The 24,845-nt window shown below is 41.5% G+C and overlaps 1 protein-coding gene across 4 annotated transcripts in view; it reads right to left on the bottom strand.

Annotated features, from left to right (window-relative positions):
* The window catches only part of LOC117461989 (receptor-type tyrosine-protein phosphatase mu-like), a 190,459-nt gene that overhangs the window by 127,153 nt on the left and 38,461 nt on the right, over positions 1-24,845 (bottom strand). For 3 of the 4 annotated variants that reach the window (XM_071206433.1, XM_034104007.2, XM_034104009.2), the window contains exon 1: positions 461-721. In XM_071206433.1, the coding sequence (XP_071062534.1) occupies positions 461-721 (261 nt within the window). Of the gene's footprint in view, positions 1-460; positions 722-5,945; positions 6,025-9,508; positions 9,784-24,845 lie in introns of those variants that run through there. The other variant, XM_071206434.1, reaches the window with a different exon arrangement.

Below are 24,845 nucleotides of genomic sequence, written 5' to 3'. Positions count from 1 at the left end.
ATAATGAAATAATTCACCAAGGGAACATCTCCCATTGGGAGGTTAAGAGGTCTCTCTGCATCAATTAACATTTGGTGGACTCGTGGAACAAGCCCCAGCGAAGACTAATAGCCAGGCAAGTGTGAAATCACCTTTCCCCTACCAGCAGTCATGTGCATTGGAAAGTGAAAATGAGCTTTCAGAATTGGAAAAAGAGAACGGGCTCAGGTGGCAGGGAGAGAGAACAGATTGCCATGGATACAGCGGTAGCCCCAGAAATCAATAAACCTAGGTGTTTTGAATAGGCCATTGTGCAATTGTTTGGACATTCTCAAAGAATACATTTTTCTTGCTCCACCCCGCAAGGCAGGCTTTAATGACTTCGGCTTGGTAATAAAGGGCTGCTTACAATGAGCAACCTCGTTTTGTGATGACACATTATGCAAAGAGAAGAATGTGGGATGACTCTGGGTTTCCTCACCTGGTAGAAGTTGGGCCAGTAGGTGCTGACGGCTAGCTCCACCTGTCCCCAGGAGCGGGTGGCCGAGCCGGACACGTTCCACACAGGCATCCCCATGGGACTGTTGTTCTCCTTGATGTAGACGTTCAGGTGTCCTGGGTGGCTGCTGTCTCTGCCTCCTAAGTAGTAGTGGAAGGTAACGCAGTGGGTGTCATTCTCCCTCAGCTGGGGTGTCAGCAGCAGAGCCTTCTGCCCTGCAAAGCGTCCCGACGTGTTCATCATCATGAAGGCCGAACCTGCAACACGGACAAGGCCATTTTATGCGACAAGCAGTTTGAAAATAGACGTAGAAAAAAGTCCTGCTATAGTCCCATTTACCTAGCGATGAAAGTATGGGGAAATCATTATTACACTAATTATTACGATTAAGAAATGTAATTAGTCTTGATATTGATGATACAGTATATCATTACCGGGATAGAGAAGCCTTGAAGCACCTGCATTTCATGTTACAACCACTGAGTTTCTGAAGACAAACGTTTGATAATTATGTGTTTATGTTGATAATCTTAGACCTTTAATGGTTTGTGTAACCTGGGGAATACAGTACAGTCATTTGACAGTCTGTCTGTGTGTAATATGGGTGTAATACCAGTGTAATGACTGTGTAATATGGGTGTAATAACAGTATAACATTACATGGATATAATATGGGTGTACTATTGCTGTAACATGGGTGTAATATGGGTGTAATAACAGTGTAATAACAGTGTAATATGGGTGTAATAGTGTAAAAACTGAGTAATATCGGTGTATTAGAGGTGCTTGTGAGTTCCAAATTGTCAACCAGGAGGTGGAAGAAAAATAACAAATTAATGTAATGTATCTTTAAATAAAGATGCCAAAAACTAAAGTGGTACAGTTCTGTTTAATCCTTGGCAACATTACTTGGATCGGTTGGTGTTTTGAAGCAGGTGGTAATTTTACATAACAGAAAGATGTCCAGGACAAAAATCTGTTTATTCAGAGCAATCGGGTCCTTGGGTTTAACTAAATAAAAGGACGTAATATCATAAAAAGTATGCAGAAAGAAGGTAAATGACAGTGCTGAGACATTTTCTATTAGCGCTGGGATTCAAGCAGGTGCCCCATAATGAGAAAATGCTCTTACGCTGGGATGGATAGAACCTCCAATTTAATTTTTCCATCATTTATCCAAATACAAAGACCAAAAAGCGACTTATCGTAAAAATGCAGGGTGTTTTATGAGGGGTGTTTTTCCCCCCTCGATGACAGAGAAGGGAAATGATGAGAAATCAATAAGTTTAAATCTATTTGCCAAGCCAGCCCCATTTGGATTTTATCGCTTCGGTTCAATATTAAAGGTTAATCTAATCGTCTCCCCTCTTGCCATAAAACACAAGTGAGAATTATTATATTGGCAAGCTTTCAAGGAGATGCGGAACACATTCTATTTGTCATCATCCTATTTAGCTTGGCTCGGTAATGAGATGGCACAAATCGTAACAGCATTTGAGACACGGCCAAAAAGATTCAGTTTCCACTTCCGTTTTTTTGGAAAGTGTGGTAATGACTGGAAGGCACATTTTGCTTAGAGGTGAGACAAACAACCTGTTAGCAATAGCTCTGCTCCCCTGCATGGGAGGCAGAGCAGAACGGTGGTGGATGCGAATCTTCTTCATTAAATTTAACATCTGGTGATTCGCTCAGATATGTGTTAAAAAGGGTGAATTACGTTGACTAAACCAGCAGGCTTGGTCCCCCAGTGTGCCAACCAAACAGCCTCTCACAAAACCCTATTTGTTCCTTCAATGACTCGAGCTTGCCCACTTGTCTTGTTGTGCTGCACTTGTAACGCTCACCAATTCCATCTGTCTCCAGCTTCAGATAACGAGTGGGGGTTCCTGTCATGTTTACACAATGAAACAGGAGGAGAGGGAGCAGAGGAGGAGGAGCAGTGAGTTGTGATGACACCGAGTCAGCCTCCACGGCTTTTTTTGTCAGGTGGTAGCAAGTGTGTTTAAAAGGACCTTAACGTGTCGTCGATCGCATCATATGGGGGCATACACACGAAGATCACATCATTGAAACCGACGTAAAAGCATGACCGCAAACCAGAGAAACGATATGATACGCAGGTGAACCTGTGCATCCTAAGTGTGCATTAGTGTATCATGTAGAAATGGAATACAGATTATGTGAGTGATACAGTGTGCTTTAATTCAACCTTTTATGGGTAAGCTTACATTTGGCTTGGATCATTTCTATTGAACAATAAGAAATGTATCCAAATGAATTATGAAGTTATTATGAATGCATTCAAGAATTAATCTACTACTATATATTGTAACATACAATATATATGTTTAGTGTATCAGTGTGCTCCTTTTCCCTTTAATTTCTTATGTTTATATACATTTTTGTATTCAATTATTTAATTATTTCTTTTACTAAATATTTGTGTTATTTATTTAATTATTTTCTCTCATGAAACTGATTTCCCCCAGGATAGATAAAGTCTTCTAAATCCCCATCACTTTCAATTAAATCTCATTGTCTTTTGTTGTCATGGAGATAGCTCAGTGCCATCACATGACTTCAGCATGGAACACTGGAACTACAAAACTACTGCCATGACAACTGAACGGTTTCCAACATTCCATGCTTGGTCACATGACGACAACTGAGATCTCCGCTGCGTTCAACACCGACGCGATGCGAATATTCGCTCGGGGGCTACAACAACAAAATGAACATATTTTACTGTGATTAAAAATTGTAATACACGTTTCAAAATGATGCCGAAGTAACAACATACTGATACCGGTTAGTAAAACCCATGAATTAATGCTTTGACGAGTCTGTAGACAGACGCAGGCGAAAAACCTTTTTAAATGCTTGTTTTCTGAATCGAGATCGGATCGACCAGGCTAAGCTAACGTTGTATATGCTCCGTCCACACTCACAACAACGGCCTACAGACATAAATAAACCAGCGACTGTATTCGCCATGACACAGGCAGTCTGTGGTTTGTGTTTGTTTCACTTTTGTCCAGTTTCTGAACAGATATGAGGAGCTGTGAGCTCTGAGTGCTACCAGCTAATGGCTGATGTTTTGGTTTTGCGGTTCTACGTCCAGATTCGAGAGATTGGCTACCGCGAGATCGCGTCACGGGAATTTGGCGCTCGAGTTGAACAAATTGTCGCTCGAGTGGTTGTCGCGGCCCCCTCCAATCGCGCCGCGACATTCGCATCCACCGCTTCATGCTCGCCGTTGGAGCGAATTCGCGTCTGTCCGCGTCGACTTTGTAATCGCGCCGCCCCCAAACATCGCATCGTGTCCGGTGTGAACGCAGCATTACATATGTCAGTAGTTACATTTACTCTTTGCATGTAGTAAAGTATATATATATTTTTTAATATAAATTGTACTTCAGGGTAGTTGATTTGTGGCTACATTTGAGATGATATGAAAAAAAGATATGTACTCCTACACCCTTACATTGGACTAAACACTTCACACCACATTTAGCTATAAATCACTTTTATATTCAGCTGAGCTCAAACGCATGACAGTGATTTTCAGACAGCGAGAGATAAGATAAGCCGTCCAGCCAATCATAGCATCCTAGATATAATGGAAATGTGGCCGTACCACCTCCAGAAGCCCCATCAAAAGACTACAGTTCAAGATCACGGCAGAAGATGTCTCCTTCAGATGAGGCACATCTCTGACCCAACATCCAGACCAGGCTCCAGGTCATAAAGCTACTCACTACTTCTTTACGAGCTCTTACGCAATAAGTTATTTGTACTTAACTTGAGTTAATACAATTCTAAAGAAGCAATACCTTTAATTGAGCACTATTTGTATTTACTCTAACCTCCACTGACTAGTACATTATGCTTGTGGCTGTCCTGTGGTATAGATCGCCCTGCACAGCACGATCACTCCGTTATGATCCACTGTTGTTCTCCCAGAGCTTTTTAATCTATTATTCACTTTCAGTTTGTCTCAAGAGTTGAGGCGCTATTATTATTATTATTTCTGAGGCTGTGCAGGAAGTCGTGTAAGGTACAAGCAGAAGGGCAGGAGATGCGTCGACTTTGAGACACTCGTTTGTCCAACCTCAATCAGGTGCCTTGATATGAGGGCTGCAAGGTCTCTTTAATAACTTTCCGCCATCTGCTCAGGTGCCCAGAACACTTTTGTTTTTTCCCCTTTGAGGCGTCAGCAACCCTTGGTGTGATGTGAACCAGCACTAATAATCAGGTGATGAATAAAATCTCTAAAGACTTGGCAAAAGCTAATTCTATCACTTTCATCATCAAGACTTTCATTTCTACTTAATATTTTACAAGCCCATCTCTGAACCTGCTTTGTAACGTTGTCCCGTCAATCCATCCCGTGCCAAAAGAGACAAATCTATTTTTCTCATCGCTAATGTCTTCTTTAATGATGCAAAGAAGAGGCAGACCACCCAGTGGCGTAATCACACCTTTGTGCTAGATATTCCACATGGCCGTATAAATAGAAATGAATTGGCCGCGCTCCACCGACGAGTCTCTCTGATCGCTTTGCTTATCAGTCAAATAAACCCTATTGCCACTGAGAGGGTTATTGATCCAAACACACTTTCGCACATTTAACATTGATCACGTCGCAAGGCCTCATTGATTTACTCAAATACATTTATATGCAACACCTATCGCTATTTCAATCCATTTTATTGACATAACATTTGCAGGAATTCAGCTGCTTTCTAATGGTTACCAGGTCATTAGCGCCTCACAATCAGAGCTTGATACTTTGAGGGGTAAAGTATAAATCAATTAATGAAAACCGTGCGGTATTGATTTAGACTTGGACTGTAGAGTTTGAAAATCTCTTTGTATCAGATGAAGAAGAGCCATATGGAGTAGCATGACTCTCAAGGTACTCAAACGCATTGACATGACATATCCTGAAGATCCCGTGTCCTTGTTTTCTAACAGCAGCAGTCTATCCCAAAGCTGAAGCGGAAACAATCTAAATATGCGGCTGATTACATGTTCATTAGCTCCGCAGCGCACTCTAAAGTATGTTCAGCGAGGGAAGCAGAACTCTGAACATCTGAAAGAGGAGATGCTGAATATCCTTGATGGAGGAGAAACGTTGTGGAATCCAAACACAAGCAGCAGCAAGTGTATTTGTTTTTCCATCCCTTTTTATGCTATTTCTCCCATCTCTCGAAGGATAGATTTAACACAGCCACTCCAACATTATATCCTGAGCACACTTCAGCATGTCGGCTCATAAATCTTCAGGAGCTATCAGGAGGGAGGTTTACACTTTGGATTGACTGTAGCATACTGTTTGAAGGCCCTTTGTTTGACTGGGAGGCCTTGAATATAACGGCGATACAGGTATTTGGGAGGGTGTCATGGAAAGGACAATGAATGTTTGATGATATTCTTTTATGGTGAAGGGAAAAAAAGGACTTACTGCACTGGTGGCCCTGGACCACGACGTCTTTGATGGCCAGCAAGCCACGCTGCCCTGAGGTTACGGCTTCAAACACAATCTGAGGAGGAGAGAGGACACTCATAACACCAATGATAAATGGGCAGATGTCTTCAAATGGCACTTGAGTGAGGCTGCCCGTGTGCAAAAGGGAAGTCCAGCTCCTGCTAATGCGATCTGCTCTTAGCTGGGCCGCAGCCGGTCACACTGCTGCGGGCCACTGATGTTATTTCCACAATATGTCAGTTGAAAGGTGCTATGACATGCAAGTGTTAAATTAAGTTTGAGCCCCGAGACGTTTAGCACACAGTCGGTGACAAACACGTAGTGGGGAGAGACACGGTTGAGATATCATTCACTCATCAGTTATTCAGATGCTTTTACCCGAAACAATGCAGGTGAATGGGATTGGACTTGTGCATTGTATGACATGAACATTCCCATTCTTATACCCTTCTTTAGGTTTATCTGTAAGTCCCTTAAACGTTCTTAAAATGTAATAGCTAGACTAGACTAAAGCATAATCTGTAAACCTGTGTGTTGTTCTGCAGTGATGTCAAATCCAAAGCAATTTCATATGCAAACAGGAAGTCAATGCTGCATTACAAGCTGTGATCTAAATAAAATAGTTAAGTTATAACGTAATTGATGGTCAAGCTTAAGTTAGCTAGCTTAGTTTTTCCCTTAACGGTTAACAATTGTTTTGTGGTGCTACTGGTTTTAATGTTCTTATTAGCTAAATAAATTATAACTAGGCACCATTTTAACTTATACAACTGGTGCAAGTGACTCTTGGTTATTACCTAAATTATTTGTTATTGTTCACAGTATTTTAAGCACTACTTTTTAAATGGGCTCCAAAAAACCCTGTTGACTAGCAGATCAATCTCCAAGGAAAACGCCTCAAACCAAAAATATAAAAATAAAACATATCTTTGCATGCACGGATGCCACTAGATTTAAGTGTGAACATATGTGAATGTATGCTTGTTGCATTCAACAGTTGCTCTGTGTCTAGTGTTACATGTCTGACATGTTTGTTGCCATCTCTGACACCAGAAATCTGAAATCAACTACAACTGTGCCAAGTAGGACTACCGCGAGTCTATTTAAGGGCCAACATTTGCTGCAACACCAATGGTCGTAAGCCCCGACAGAGGGCGTGTCCCGGCAGAATGTCAGAGTTATGTACTCGCTGGTCTGCATCGTGTTAAAAAGGGAAAAGAATGCCAGTCCCTTCCCAAACCCAGGGTGTGGTACAGACCCATTACGCCACACACACACACACACACACACACACACACACACACACACACTACACATGTTTCGCATGCCATTACTCACTAAATATACGCCTATATCTCCGAGTGAATGGTATATATTAATGGACATTTTCTGTATATGGTCTCGCACAGACACAGATGTTCTGCTAGCCGTAGCTAGGTTGCACACACTTACATCTCTGAGATTCCTTTTATAGCCGGGGAATGTGGAGGAGGAGGAGATAGTTACCATTGTCATCAGGGAGGCAGGATGCCTTCAGATAAGGCTGTCTAATTATACATTTCTTTTTTTGTCTCATGAAATATGAAAGTGAATGTCTTGGGTGCCAATTATGGCCTCATTACAGGCTAATTTAAAGGAAATTAAAGGCCAACCACTCCATACATCACCACCAGACAAATGAACTAGCCCCCCACTCTCTAATTGAAATCCTTTGTTTGTGCAACAGACATCAGTCAGCTTGCCTAATAGCTGTGATATAATTGATTCTAACATCAATGATAGTGCAGTGCGTAATTGGGCCTGACCCACAGACTGAAATATTCACATGGGACGAAAGCTGTTGGTGTCACGGGAAAGTTCACCGTTCTCGTTTGCCGGCGAGACACGTGGTGACCCCACATTGAATGTCTACATCGCCGCTCTGGCTATCCCTGAGGGACTTGGCTAAGTACTACATTACAGCAGGATTGATTAGCTCTGCCAATGGCTCTACTGTATTGAAATCAAGACGGATGAGGACATTTGGGTTTTTCTCTCATCAGGATTAATATTGGGTGTTCGTCTTATGCACATAGTACATATTTGTGAGCGATGTGCAGACCCTATTTAGACACATTTCATGTATTAAAAGTTAAAGTTTTTGCCAGTGTTCAGCAGCTTTGGAAATGCATGACAATCTCAATTAAAAGTTTTAGGGATGACCTGACAGAAGAGTAATTATGAAAGGCTGAGGGGCTCATGACGACTAAAATACTTACCGGTAATTAAAAAATAATTTCCCAGTATCAGGTGGCTTCCCTTTGACGATAGCGTAGGTTACCGTGCAATTAAAGATACCTATAATTAGTGCCATGTTGTTAATTAGTGACAATTTCAAGCATTGGTCTCTCTTTTCTCTACTGAGAGTGGCGCTAATATCATTAGCATCCTCACATTTACCAATGTTGTCACTTTGGGTCTGGAACAATTACAACCGGAGACGGACCATCCACTGGGGGGTAAGAGGCAACAGATGCTGGGAAGTTCCCCGAGCACACTGGGAAACATTAGAAAGCATTGCGGGCTGAGATGCTCAACCCATGTACAGAACTCTGCAGAAACCCACTGTGAACAACATGTCGACAAATATTCAAGCATCACTAAACGTAACATGGATTTCAAAAGCAGAACACTGTTTAAAAGGTGTAGCTTGCTTGGTCTTGGCAAAGTTAAGGTCAAAGTGTTATATAAACAAATTAAAAATATAAAGAAAAGATTAATTTCCCTATTTTTTTTAATGGTTTCAGTGATGGCTCGAGCTTGGACTTGTGCATGTTGCGTTAGCCACTGAGGTCTGCACAGGATCAATCTGAAAAAATGTTATCCAGATAAGCGTTCCCTCATTATGTCAGGCAAGGGTCAAAATCCTGTTGCCTCCCCCCTCTCCTCTCTTCCTTTTGTCCGTGTGCCTCTCATTAAGGCTCCTATCCTGCATTCAGCAGTGAGAAAGCTCAGCGGTGTACCTTGTTAACCAAGTTATCAGGGTTGGCGATGATGAGAAAGCAGGAGAACTCCCCTCAGCTCCACGGTGCTCAGGCCATAATGAAATAATTCACCAAGGGAACATCTCCCATTGGGAGGTTAAGAGGTCTCTCTGCATCAATTAACATTTGGTGGACTCGTGGAACAAGCCCCAGCGAAGACTAATAGCCAGGCAAGTGTGAAATCACCTTTCCCCTACCAGCAGTCATGTGCATTGGAAAGTGAAAATGAGCTTTCAGAATTGGAAAAAGAGAACGGGCTCAGGTGGCAGGGAGAGAGAACAGATTGCCATGGATACAGCGGTAGCCCCAGAAATCAATAAACCTAGGTGTTTTTGAATAGGCCATTGTGCAATTGTTTGGACATTCTCAAAGAATACATTTTTCTTGCTCCACCCCGCAAGGCAGGCTTTAATGACTTCGGCTTGGTAATAAAGGGCTGCTTACAATGAGCAACCTCGTTTTGTGATGACACATTATGCAAAGAGAAGAATGTGGGATGACTCTGGGTTTCCTCACCTGGTAGAAGTTGGGCCAGTAGGTGCTGACGGCTAGCTCCACCTGTCCCCAGGAGCGGGTGGCCGAGCCGGACACGTTCCACACAGGCATCCCCATGGGACTGTTGTTCTCCTTGATGTAGACGTTCAGGTGTCCTGGGTGGCTGCTGTCTCTGCCTCCTAAGTAGTAGTGGAAGGTAACGCAGTGGGTGTCATTCTCCCTCAGCTGGGGTGTCAGCAGCAGAGCCTTCTGCCCTGCAAAGCGTCCCGACGTGTTCATCATCATGAAGGCCGAACCTGCAACACGGACAAGGCCATTTTATGCGACAAGCAGTTTGAAAATAGACGTAGAAAAAAGTCCTGCTATAGTCCCATTTACCTAGCGATGAAAGTATGGGGAAATCATTATTACACTAATTATTACGATTAAGAAATGTAATTAGTCTTGATATTGATGATACAGTATATCATTACCGGGATAGAGAAGCCTTGAAGCACCTGCATTTCATGTTACAACCACTGAGTTTCTGAAGACAAACGTTTGATAATTATGTGTTTATGTTGATAATCTTAGACCTTTAATGGTTTGTGTAACCTGGGGAATACAGTACAGTCATTTGACAGTCTGTCTGTGTGTAATATGGGTGTAATACCAGTGTAATGACTGTGTAATATGGGTGTAATAACAGTATAACATTACATGGATATAATATGGGTGTACTATTGCTGTAACATGGGTGTAATATGGGTGTAATAACAGTGTAATAACAGTGTAATATGGGTGTAATAGTGTAAAAACTGAGTAATATCGGTGTATTAGAGGTGCTTGTGAGTTCCAAATTGTCAACCAGGAGGTGGAAGAAAAATAACAAATTAATGTAATGTATCTTTAAATAAAGATGCCAAAAACTAAAGTGGTACAGTTCTGTTTAATCCTTGGCAACATTACTTGGATCGGTTGGTGTTTTGAAGCAGGTGGTAATTTTACATAACAGAAAGATGTCCAGGACAAAAATCTGTTTATTCAGAGCAATCGGGTCCTTGGGTTTAACTAAATAAAAGGACGTAATATCATAAAAGTATGCAGAAAGAAGGTAAATGACAGTGCTGAGACATTTTCTATTAGCGCTGGGGATTCAAGCAGGTGCCCCATAATGAGAAAATGCTCTTACGCTGGGATGGATAGAACCTCCAATTTAATTTTTCCATCATTTATCCAAATACAAAGACCAAAAAGCGACTTATCGTAAAAATGCAGGGTGTTTTATGAGGGGTGTTTTTCCCCCCTCGATGACAGAGAAGGGAAATGATGAGAAATCAATAAGTTTAAATCTATTTGCCAAGCCAGCCCCATTTGGATTTTATCGCTTCGGTTCAATATTAAAGGTTAATCTAATCGTCTCCCCTCTTGCCAATAAAACACAAGTGAGAATTATTATATTGGCAAGCTTTCAAGGAGATGCGGAACACATTCTATTTGTCATCATCCTATTTAGCTTGGCTCGGTAATGAGATGGCACAAATCGTAACAGCATTTGAGACACGGCCAAAAAGATTCAGTTTCCACTTCCGTTTTTTTGGAAAGTGTGGTAATGACTGGAAGGCACATTTTGCTTAGAGGTGAGACAAACAACCTGTTAGCAAATAGCTCTGCTCCCCTGCATGGGAGGCAGAGCAGAACGGTGGTGGATGCGAATCTTCTTCATTAAATTTAACATCTGGTGATTCGCTCAGATATGGTGTTAAAAAGGGTGAATTACGTTGACTAAACCAGCAGGCTTGGTCCCCCAGTGTGCCAACCAAACAGCCTCTCACAAAACCCTATTTGTTCCTTCAATGACTCGAGCTTGCCCACTTGTCTTGTTGTGCTGCACTTGTAACGCTCACCAATTCCATCTGTCTCCAGCTTCAGATAACGAGTGGGGGTTCTGTCATGTTTACACAATGAAACAGGAGGAGAGGGAGCAGAGGAGGAGGAGCAGTGAGTTGTGATGACACCGAGTCAGCCTCCACGGCTTTTTTTGTCAGGTGGTAGCAAGTTGTTGTTTAAAAGGACCTTAACGTGTCGTCGATCGCATCATATGGGGGGCATACACACGAAGATCACATCATTGAAACCGAAGTAAAAGCATGACCGCAAACCAGAGAAACGATATGATACTGCAGGTGAACCTGTGCATCCTAAGTGTGCATTAGTGTATCATGTAGAAATGGAATACAGATTATGTGAGTGATACAGTGTGCTTTAATTCAACCTTTTATGGGTAAGCTTACATTTGGCTTGGATCATTTCTTATTGAACAATAAGAAATGTATCCAAAATGAATTATGAAGTTATTATGAAATGCATTCAAGAATTAATCTACTACTATATATTGTAACATACAATATATATGTTTAGTGTATCAGTGTGCTCCTTTTCCCTTTAATTTCTTATGTTTATATACATTTTTGTATTCAATTATTTTAATTATTTCTTTTACTAAATATTTGTGTTATTTATTTAATTATTTTTCTCTCATGAAACCTGATTTCCCCCAGGATAGATAAAGTCTTCTAAATCCCCATCACTTTCAATTAAATCTCATTGTCTTTTGTTGTCATGGAGATAGCTCAGTGCCATCACATGACTTCAGCATGGAACACTGGAACTACAAAACTACTGCCATGACAACTGAACGGTTCCAACATTCCATGCTTGGATCACATGACGACAACTGAGATCTCCGCTGCGTTCACACCGGACGCGATGCGAATATTCGCTCGGGGGCTACAACAACAAAATGAACATATTTTACTGTGATTAAAAATTGTAATACACGTTTCAAAATGATGCCGAAGTAACAACATACTGATACCGGTTAGTAAAACCCATGAATTAATGCTTTGACGAGTCTGTAGACAGACGGCAGGCGAAAAACCTTTTTAAATGCTTGTTTTCTGAATCGAGATCGGATCGACCAGGCTAAGCTAACGTTGTATATGCTCCGTCCACACTCACAACAACGGCCTACAGACATAAATAAACCAGCGACTGTATTCGCCATGACACAGGCAGTCTGTGGTTTGTGTTTGTTTCACTTTTGTCCAGTTTCTGAACAGATATGAGGAGCTGTGAGCTCTGAGTGCTACCAGCTAATGGCTGATGTTTTGGTTTTGCGGTTCTACGTCAGTCTGAGATTGGCTACCGCGAGAGCTGATTGGCTACCGCGAGATCGCGTCACGGGAATTTGGCGCTCGAGTTGAACAAATTGTCGCTCGAGTGGTTGTCGCGGCCCCCTCCAATCGCGCCGCGACATTCGCATCAACCGCTTCATGCTCGCCGTCGGAGCGAATTTGCGTCTGTCCGCGTCTCTGCATTGACTTTACATGTAATCGCGCCGCCCCCAAACATCGCATCGCGTCCGGTGTGAACGCAGCATTACATATGTCAGTAGTTACATTTACTCTTTGCATGTAGTAAAGTATATATATATTTTTTAATATAAATTGTACTTCAGGGTAGTTGATTTGTGGCTACATTTGAGATGATATGAAATAAAAGATATGTACTCCTACACCCTTACATTGGACTAAACACTTCACACCACATTTAGCTATAAATCACTTTTATATTCAGCTGAGCTCAAACGCATGACAGTGATTTTCAGACAGCGAGAGATAAGATAAGCCGTCCAGCCAATCATAGCATCCTAGATATAATGGAAATGTGGCCGTACCACCTCCAGAAGCCCCATCAAAAGACTACAGTTCAAGATCACGGCAGAAGATGTCTCCTTCAGATGAGGCACATCTCTGACCCAACATCCAGACCAGGCTCCAGGTCATAAAGCTACTCACTACTTCTTTACGAGCTCTTACGCAATAAGTTATTTGTACTTAACTTGAGTTAATACAATTCTAAAGAAGCAATACCTTTAATTGAGCACTATTTGTATTTACTCTAACCTCCACTGACTAGTACATTATGCTTGTGGCTGTCCTGTGGTATAGATCGCCCTGCACAGCACGATCACTCCGTTATGATCCACTGTTGTTCTCCCAGAGCTTTTTAATCTATTATTCACTTTCAGTTTGTCTCAAGAGTTGAGGCGCTATTATTATTATTATTTCTGAGGCTGTGCAGGAAGTCGTGTAAGGTACAAGCAGAAGGGCAGGAGATGCGTCGACTTTGAGACACTCGTTTGTCCAACCTCAATCAGGTGCCTTGATATGAGGGCTGCAAGGTCTCTTTAATAACTTTCCGCCATCTGCTCAGGTGCCCAGAACACTTTTGTTTTTTCCCCTTTGAGGCGTCAGCAACCCTTGGTGTGATGTGAACCAGCACTAATAATCAGGTGATGAATAGTTCAGTTGTAGCTCATGTTACAAAGACAAAAGATACTGGCACTAGGCGTTCTTGCTATGATTAAAACAGGCCGTTTACTTTTCATTGCAAAGCAGCCATGTTGTGACAGTGGTGCACAGGAGATTCATGCATAGCACCGCTCTTTGTTGGTAATTAAAGATGAAAATATCATATCCCTCAAGCAGCTTTTGTAAAAAACATTACTGCGTTGGTGAATTATTAATAGTACAATAGGTACCCTAAGTAAGTAGTCACTTCTAGTTTAATAAAGCTCAGAGGCTGTTAATATTAAAATGCATTTGATTGCAATGCATGTAAATATTACAACATTTCTTCCTCGCTGCCAGGCGGGTTGCAAAACTGTTGCAATGACTCTCCTGTCACCAAGCTGCGGCCTTCAAACCGTCCTGCTTTGGATCAGTGAGCTCAAACACAACGAGGGGGCTTTCTTGTCCTCATTATTGACCACCACAAAACATAAAAATGTATTATTTCAAGCGACAGCGCATTGTGCTGCCGCTGACATCGTCTAACAAGAGAGGAGACGATGACAGGAGAACACTGATTGTCAGTCATTTCTGTGCTCTTATAGTCTAATGACCACATACTCGGCAGGACCTGCTGCACCATGACAAGCTAATTAGCCAGTGAGACTAAGAGCAAATTATAATGACACTGTGTTAGCGCCGAGCTAATGTGCTAGTGATGCACACGGGTGTTTTCTCCCCCTCTACTCTTCCCTCTATCTCTTGCGCCTTAACAATAGCGGGGTGGACAGCAATTAAAAATAGAGGGCTCTCGGCACACTCAAGGCCCGTGTCTGCAACTCTGTAAAGGCCAGGGCTCGGCTATTGTCTGAGGTATTCAGAGGAACAGATTTATTATTATTCCAATGTAGGCCACCTTCACCTTCCATTACAATGATGGCTGAACATGGAGAACATGCAGACTGGTATGAAAAATGAATTAGCAAAGATGAAATGTTCCTGCTGCAGATGCTACATGCATTCATGTTGCCATTCTTCACAAATGAAGGGCACAGAGCTGAAATTGTATTATTTTCATTATGCTAGAATATTTTATTCATTATCACTAAGGTCACTGTGCCCAAATGAGGGCTTTTAGACAAACGTAGAATTTTCAGTCCACAAATGAGAAGTTGGAAAAATTGATTACATTTGGTTGTAGCCCTGAAAACGACATACCAATGGAAATGAATAGTGATAAAATGATAAATCGAGCAAACGTTAAAATGAGCACGCCAACTCACATTTCTTAGAAAATTTGATTTTAAATATTTTTTAAAGGAAAATCTGTCACGGTTGAGTGAAGGAAGCAGGACCCAAATGCAGATAACTCTGATACACCTTTATTTCAAGGATAATGAAACTAATGCAGACAAAACAGAACACTCACCGGTGAACTCAGTCACCAACAAAAGACGAACCAACACTGACCACAGGAAGAGACAAGACTAAATACAGGGAGGGGTAATCACGAGACGAGAAACAGCCGGGCAGGGGAGGAGAAACAGAAGGGCCACAGGTGAACACAATCAGACAACTAGACACACCAGGGAAACTAACGACGGGAGGAAAACACAGAGAAAAGGACCAGACAATATACCAAGAGGAAAACATGACAGCAAACACCCAAACATACAAAACTACAAACGTGACATAACATGAGAATCGTGACAAAATCATAATTTGACACTCAATTTGATGTGATAAACAACATGGACTCCAGTTTTTCATTTATTGTTTGATAAACTATCTGATAACTAGCTGTAAAACTATTTCCTATATAATTTCACTTGATTATGTTCATTATGCATTCAGTTCTTACCGTGTAATCCCATTGGTCACAATAGTGACCGTAAAACATATTTTCACTTATAAGGCTCTATAAATGTTACTGAATTATATATCAATGTATTTCCAGAAAATATTGGATGAATAAAAGGTCTCAATGAAATATGTGCAGTGTCACATGTTTCGTGTAAATTGTCACTTGAGCTGTTCACTTCCTGGTTGCACCAAGAGAAGAGGATGGCTCCCAGAAAAAGGGTTAGTGAAGAATGTTAACGTAAAGATAGTACAATGATTTTTGGTAAACATAATCTTTAAGGCATCTAGTATTGATAAATGCATTTGCAATAACTTTTTTTAATGTGGAAACAGAAAGAGTAAACATGTTGACGGCAACGATAGTGACCGGCGGGATAACACAGTGCATCTAGGTATACACATACAGTACATAGTCTTTTAACCTAATTTCTTAATGTGTCGTTTCTTTTAGCTTTACCTCGAGTCAAGTTCTGGATATGGTGGATCTACTGGAGGTGACAGCCCTGATAAGGCATGCAACATTACAGTTATCCCTCAAAGTGAGAAAGATGCTTTCCTCAGTGATTGTGATAGCGATGAGTCAGATATGGACTATGAGGGGTAGTCAGGACATTTGCCAGCCAAGCTGTTGAATGCATATGCTGAACTTCAGCAAACTGATCATTTCAGGAACAACGTTATCAATGATGATGACATCCCCCTCACCACTACCCTTCCACACCCCCCTCGCTGTTCATGATAAAGAGCCAGTGGCCTCTATGAGCCAGCAGGTCCAGTCAGAAAAGCCAAGGGCAAAGCTGCAGGTTGTCAAAAATAAAGATAGTGTTCAAACGATCGAAGAGGCCCGCCTCCACTGTTATCCAAAACACACAGTATACAGCCCAAATGCTGCAGAATGTAGAAAACAAAGTTGCCCTGATCCAATGGATGTTTTCTTACTAATGTATCCACCTACCCTAAGAGAGATCACCATTGAAATGTCCAACCTCTACTCCACCCAGACCCAGGACCAGCAACTGTATCCGAGTATAGAGGAGCTCCTCACATGTTATGGGATCCTCATCACCTCTGGGTACAGCTCTGTTCCAAGAAGACACATGTACTGGTCACTTGACCGTGATGTACTCAATGAAAGCATTTCAGATGCAATGCGGAGAAATCGCTTTGATTAAATAATGGCCTCAATTCATGCGGTTGACAACACAAAGATCACTGACGACTAGTGCTGCGTACCTGGACTCACATTCAGGTTCAGGTCCGGTATCAAGTCCAGAGGTTCAGGTTCAGGTCCGGACTTATAAGTCCGGACCTGAACCCATGGCTTGTGTCAAGTTGTGCGAGTAACTAAAGTGAACTTATTGTGAGCTAATTATCAATTGAAATTAACTCATAAACAACTGAAATTCAAACTCGTCAGGTTTATTGTGCTCCCTTCCAACTTGTGTCTACATTTCTCTAAAAAGTACAAATGTAAAAAAAACACTTTTTTCCACTTAGTCTACAAATGACTTATGACAGCAACTACAGTGAACTACTACAAAGTTCAATATAATAATAATGTTTACATTATACAGTACATACTACATACATAGTGATGTACATACATACTGTTAGAAATTAAAATCAATGTTGATATGGCGTAATTTTGAATGAAATACACTATTTAATTTAAATCAGTTTTATTCTGAACATCCGGAAGTTCACACTATTTACTTAATACTTTTATTCTGAAAATTCTTCACTTCCGGTTAGCATTAGCATGTGGGGAAATGCTACGTCTTCAAACCGTGAATCGAAGGTGAAATGACATGTGATGTTGTACACTGAGCACACTGGGATTAGCACTCATTTATTGACACTGAATAACGTTTATCAGGGAATGTTTAAATAACCACAGACACCAGAATATACGTAAGTGCTAGTTTTTTTGCGAGTCCAAGTACCGGTTCCTGACGTTCCGGTTTTAACCGGACTTGAACCGAAACTTTTTACAAGTCCAGTACCGGTTCGGCGTACCGGTACGCAGCACTACTGACGACCCATTTTTTAAAGTTAGACCCATCTTCTCGGAGCTCAGTCAGTCATACAAAGTCATGCCATTTCAGGAATGGCTGTCGGTGGACGAGAGCATGATCAGATATATGGTCGCCATGGATGTAAGCAATTCATACGAGGTAAACCAATACGCTTTGGTTACAAACTATGGAGCCTTGCCTCATCCAGGTTACATGCATCTCATGGAGCCATATGGTGGATCCCACACTCTCCTCCCTGAGACGGGGTTAGGTCAGGGACCCAGTGTTGTCCTTGGTCTTGTAGAGCAAGCTCAGGTGCCTCAAGGTTGCAAGTTCATCCATGACAACCTCTTCACTTCTCTTGGACTCCTTGATGAAATGACAAAACGAAGATATGGGAGCTCTGGAACAATGAGGCAACATCGTCTGTTTGATGTCCCATTCAAGCCCCAGAACGAATTCATGAAGTTATCTCGGGGAACATCTGAGGTTTTGACCCAAGGAGACAAGTTGCTGGTCCGTGGAGAGACAATAACGTCGTCACAGTGGCAACAAACATGGAGGAGAAATACAGTGAGACCTTTGTCGAGAGATGGAGCAAGGAGCGACGTACATTTGACAAAGTCCCACAACCAAAATGCATCAACCTAAACAATGAGCACATGGGTGGTGTTGACCTTCATGACCAACAGGTATCAACACACCATATCTCGATCAGGTCTAAGAAGTGGTGGTGGCCCATCTTTGCATGGTCTCTCAACAGTGCACTTGTGAACAGCCATTTCTTTTACAGAGACATGATGGGAGGGACCATTGATCTGCTCACCTTCTCAAGGATAGTGGCGCAGACACTTATGCAAAACTTTGGCACACAACCACTGAGCCAGGGCAGGAGATCTCTGCTGGCAGCTGCTGTTGAACATCAGGCAAGATATGACAAATCATCTCTCTGGCCAGTGGCCAATCAACACGATGCATCGGTTCCAGAGATGTCATCACTGTGACAAACACACTACCTATGCATGTGAGAAATGCAAAGCACCGCTGCACATTGAGTGCTTCAAGATGTATCTAAAGGGCACTATAAGTGAATGCAAAGAGGCTGTAATAGCTATAACAAAAACAAAGCAGACCCAATAAAGGCTGTGGAGATGAAGTACAAAGGACAAGTCCATGACAAAGGGGGAAAGTCCAAAATGACTGGAATGTTTTGGAAAAGAAGTTCAAGTTAATCAATCAGTAGATTGTAGTTCAAAATAGTGATGCGCAAACTAATCGTGCACTTGGTTCTAAAACCTATGATATATATATATTGCATTTTTGTTCAGTGTAGGACACGTGTTCTACATGCTACCTTTTCTAAATGTTACCTTTATGTTCAATGTGAATGAATCACACAACTGGCTGTACAGTGGTTTGTGAATGTTGCACTAAAATATCAGAAAGACAATGTTACAAATATTGCACTAAAGTAAAAGTTCAAATTTTGCAACAGATGTATAATATTAATGTTTCAATACATGTTGCACTAAAATAGAAATGTTGAACAATGTTGATGTTGTTCATATTGGTGTTGCATCAGGAATTTTGATGTGTAAAAAGTCTAACTAGAATTTGATGGAGATTGCCAGTGACAGAGTTTTAAATGTGTAGATAACTAGGCTGGGATGTATATAATGTGGATGACCGCATTGGAGAAGTATGTTAATTCAATGTATGTATTTTCACGGCAACACATAATCCCACGGTGACAATTGTGACCGGCCATAAAACATAACATTTCAACTATGTGTTTTTGGTAACACGGAGTGTTTTGGTAACACTTTAAAGACTTTGTTATGGAAGCAAAGCAGGGGAGGGGGTGTGTACAGCCTCCTGAGGGTCCGATTGTGGATGTCATGCGAGCAAAATATGGTGAAGAAAGTCTGTCTAAATTAAATCATATTTTAGACTGCACTGTAACTTTTATCCATGTATTTTTCCTTAATGTTCATTTTATTAGCACTGTAACTTTTATCCATGTACTTTTTCTTGTAATGTTTAATTGAACTATTCATATTTTAGACTGCACTGTAACTTTTATCCATGTATTTTTCCTTAATGTTTATTTTATTAGCTTTTCTTTTTTAATGCTTAATGTCTTTCATTTCTTTTTTGTAAAGCACTTTGAATTACCCTGCGTCGAAAAGTGCTATATAAATAAACTTGCCTTGCCTTACTTTTCCATGAGTTTTTTTTTTTAAAACAATGATTGATTTTTTCAAAGGGTTACTAATGACTAATTTTTGGATATTTTCATGTCTGGGAAAAATGTGGGATTAAATGGGTTGAATGTAAACATTGTAAATATATAAATATAAATATAAATATTCAGTTCTTGTTAAAATATATTTTGGTAGCATTTCTATACATTTGTCTATCGTTGATTTGTCTTCACTCAAATAAACAAAACCATAACAAATGTTCAGCTGTAGCTGGAAATTGAGCTATCCAAAATTAAAGGTTTAATGTTATAATGAGCCATCTAGATAAAAACCATCAAGGCTACCATTAGGTTAATCTGTTCACCTGTTTCCTACAATCGACTGGCGATTCTAACCAATTAAGCACTAAATTACCTAATGAGATGGTTTTCTAGCACCTAATTATTCTGTTGCCGGGCTTTTATATAGCAGCAATGGGTCTTCAGCCAAATGTTACTTTAACTACTCTATTAACCAGAGGAAACGGGCACAAAGTAATAACGATAATCCATTCAGACAAAGTCATGTACAGTATGACATCCTGCATATGAGACCATCAAACTCAAATTTAGAAATGACAACTTTTCAGTACAATAATGTGACGATACTTAATTTCTATTTCCTGATTTCCTGCAACAAAGTCTCATGTCTTTAGAGTCTTTTTGTAATCACTGCAGAAAGTAGGAGATGGTTGGAAGAGTAGACTGATAACAGTGACCCGAGTCGTTTGAAGATACTTCTCAAATACATTTATTTCATAGCACCTATTATGTATTTCCCTTAAAAAGGCACAGCACATGTTACTCATGCCCAATAAGGAAGATGTAGTAACCTGAGATGGTTAAGTGGTCCCATTTGTACATTCTTTTTTCCCTTGGTTCCTTTTCTTTAAAAAGATACTAAAGTCGTCTTAATGGGAATATAGTCTGATGTAATTTAGTTAGTTTATACAAATCGGGTACTGTCTAATCCTAATCATCAAAGTCTATAGGCTGAAGGTATTTAGATTAATTATCAGTTGAGTGATGGTCTGAGCGGAGGATATAATTTGCAATAATGACTAGCGCTCATTATTTCTCCTCCATTCAGGTCCTGAACTCTGTGAAAATCATTATGTGAGGGAAATCAGAATGAAGGGGCGCTCTTTAAACCCAAACCCTCCAGGTCTCATTTGCTAATAAAATTCACAGAGGTCACCACCGCAGAAAAGCACGGCTGCCGCTTCGGAAATGTCAATGAAGACGGGGCTATTCTCACTGTCTGCCACCAATCAAAAAATGCTCTCGCTGTGAGGGTTAGGCTGTTAATGTGAACAGCCGCGGCCTCCTCCCAATTTCCTCGAACTTTCCCTGTGTCCCTTTAAACATGAAAGGACGCTGATAAAGTAACATGGAATAAGTTTGGGCTCTATAAAGAAAGACCTGTCAGGATTCTTTGATGGTGTCAAACGGATTCACCCACCAACCATCCATCATGCGGACCCAATTCAGCCCCGTCTTTTTAGTCAGGTGGAACAACTGACCCTTATTATGTCCCCTGACAGCATCCTTTATTACTGCGTGTCAATCAACAGCAATTGTTAATGGCTTAATATGTCATCTTAATATGCAGGACGCACTATTGGCGCTCCGCTGCAATAAATGGGTCATATAATGGCCCATTTGTCTGATTCAAACCCATTACACAACAGAGAGTGTTCATGCGAGTCACCTATAGCTGCATCATTAGCCTTAATTGTACGTACCATGCAAACTAATGGGAACATATACAGTATGCAAATATGTCCTCCATCTTGACAGTGAAGCGTGCCGTCATAATCCTGTTTATAGTAATGGATGCAATCCTGTTTGCCAACGCCACACAGAACGCCACATACATGCTAAAATCGAAAAATCGCCGTCTCTCATCCCCAGGAATTAATTCACGGATTGATCAGACGTTATAATTTGCTGTTCCGTTTTGTCCCCTAATCATATAATGGATGACTCTTTAACCTCACAACCTTGCCAACACTGTGCAAGGTGTGGTTTTCACACAAAGTTGCGAATGGCTCAAAAAGCAATTAGCTTATTTTCAGACGATATTGCCCCTCCCTCCTCAAGAGCAAATCCCATCTTTTGCTGATGTGATTTAAATTCTGATTACATTTCTGACGTCCTTCAGTCAGTCAGTGTTCTCTCCTCTCATAAGTGTCTATCCTTCTCCTCTTTCGTTTGAACAGCACATACACAGCCGTAAACAATACTCACTGTCCAGGCTTGAGGGGCTTTGAGAATGAATTACCTCCTGATTGAAATGATCAAAAAGGTGACCAGTTTGACTTGAGGAATGATCCCTTCTCCATATGCAGCAGCCACACTTAAAGAAAGGCACCCTTCTGGGTTCAAGAGGGAGCTGCATTAGCATGAACGCATTATGAACCCGAGGAGAAAGAACCAGATCGCCGTTATATGTTCTACGAAGAACCTCATTCTGCCAATGCTTCACTATTGTCGAGGTGTCATTATCGACCAAGGGCGTGCCATCAGAACAAACGCGCTACGCAACAAAAACATTCTATTTCTCTCCCACAACATTTTTAGAGCAGACATTAACAGCGCAACAATAAGTCATTTAGCAGGAGCTGCTTGTGTCGAGCATAATACAACAACACCTAATTAATCTCAGTTAGAAGACCTTCTTTCCCCTCCTCCTGCCATTATTCCCCAGAACGAGTCCCAGGGGAGAGTCAGGGAGCAGCAGCCGATGCTGGCACCATCCGTGACTCCATCCGAGGGGAGGCAGCCTCCGCACCAGCTGGGGCTCACTAAAAACACATTCCTTCTTTAAGGCATCTGGACACCCCATGCAGCACCAAACTTCCTAACAGTCAGCTTCACCCATTCTTCTTTTACAATAATGCACCATGTCGGAGAACTTATAACAAGAGGGCAGGATGGAAACCCAGAAATCACTTCTTTGATTCACGCCTAGTAATTTTCCCCTCAAATAATTTGCATTCCAAGCCAACATCTGACATTTTGACAGAAGTGCGTCCAGCTCCTTTCTCCGAGGCTGAACGAGTGTCGTCTTGGCTCTCATGGGTTTATTATCATTGTCCAGGGCAGAGGAGGCTTGTTGGTAACAACGGGACTGACAGTGACAGCTCTGCCGGGGGTTACTCCAGTTGGCTCGGGAGGGGGAACACACTGGGGAGAGCCCGAGCGGAGCCTCAGAACAGGGCTGAGCCACCCTAAAGGAGCCAAAGCATGCAATCAGGGCTGTGCGGATGGATAAACAAGACTACTCTCCGTCCAGACGTAGCAATTAGGTAGGGAGCGGATCGTCGTAAACAACCAAGAGTTTCATGCACCGCTTCCCTCTTCTCCGTGTGACCAGAGGGCTTGTTTTTCCTCGTTGCGTTTCATTTTGCTGCTTCCCTTTTATTTACACGTCAGGTTGGAATTGGGCCATTTTGGTCTTTGGTTGCAATATTAGCCTGGCAGCATGAAGGAGAATCCTCAGATGGCTGACATCACATTCTGCACAAGGCCTCATGACTCTGTTCTGTACACGTAGCACAATGAAACGGCACCTTTATTCAGGATGTGTTTCTATTGATTTCACTAGCCTTTGATATATGATTTAGCAAGCAGATTATAAAAAGGTAGCAGCTTTCAAGTCTGAATGTTTTGAACCTCTAATAAAAAGGAGGGAATCATACTATTTCATAATTAAGCCTTTCTTTTTAAATAACTTGGATCAAGCCCAATTCTTTATACTTACAACTTCTTCTTGGCTCTTAAAAAAGGGACCCAATTATGCATTTTTTTTTTTACTTTCCTAGATAGATAGATAGTTTTTTGTGCATGTAAATGGTCAGCAAAGGCTTACATTCCTTCCAGAGGGAGATCGAGCTACAATATCGTTATGGTTGGGAAAGATTGTGGTCATTATTTAGTTATTGTTAGGGTCGGAAAACTAGAGCACTTGGTTGTGGTGAGGGAAAGCTCATGGTAATGATTAACAAAAGTCTAACTTGAATTGTATGTCTGTTACAGAACACCAACAACTCAAACGTCATGCTATGCCAACCGGATCTCTACATGTTTTCTTTCCACTTGACAGAACTCTGCTGCCCGGATCATCACCCGCACCAACTCATCCGACCACATCCAACCCATTCTCACTCGGCTACACTGGCTTCCTGTACGCTATCGTATGGACTACAAAAATCTTCTACTCACTTATAAAGCTCTCCGTAACCTTGCCCCCATCTACATCACCGACCTCCTTCAGGAGTACACCCCCTCCCGCACCCTCCGCTCTTCCTCCGTAGGACTTCTCACCGTCCCAAGCTCTCGCCTCAAAACCATGGGTGCTCGAGCTTTCAGCTGCTCGGCTCCCAGACTCTGGAACTCCCTGCCACGGCACATCCGACAGTCTGATTCCATAACAACACTCAAAACCCAACTGTTCAAACTGGCATTTTGTTTATAAACTGTACCCTGTGTCCTTCTGTGTCCTTCTGTAGTCCATTTCCTGTTTGTCTTGTTTTACCCCGGCTGATATTTGACTAAATACACTGTTTTAATTGTTCCCTATATTGCCCATATGCCCTGTAAGGTGTCCTTGGGTGCTATGAAAGGCGCCCCCCAAAAAAAAGTATTATTATTATTATCAGGAGGTGATGTCAAGGATACTGGTATCTAACGGTTTAACCTATGGAAGGATTGGATTTGCCATGGTAACTCAGCCAGGTTTTAATCATAATTTAACACATTTACATTGACATTACGAACAACCAGAAACTGCCTACAACCAATTTCAGAAGTGTTTGAGATGCCTTCTGTTCAGAACAATCTGTTCTGCGAGTATGATAAGGTCGTTTTGTCAAGATTCATAAGTACAGGTTGAGAGTGAG

Source organism: Pseudochaenichthys georgianus, chromosome 17, assembly GCF_902827115.2.
Source record: "Pseudochaenichthys georgianus chromosome 17, fPseGeo1.2, whole genome shotgun sequence".
In the NCBI taxonomy this organism is placed as follows: domain Eukaryota; kingdom Metazoa; phylum Chordata; class Actinopteri; order Perciformes; family Channichthyidae; genus Pseudochaenichthys; species Pseudochaenichthys georgianus.
Note: the sequence above shows the minus strand (reverse complement) of the source record. Positions and strands in the feature narration are given on the sequence as shown.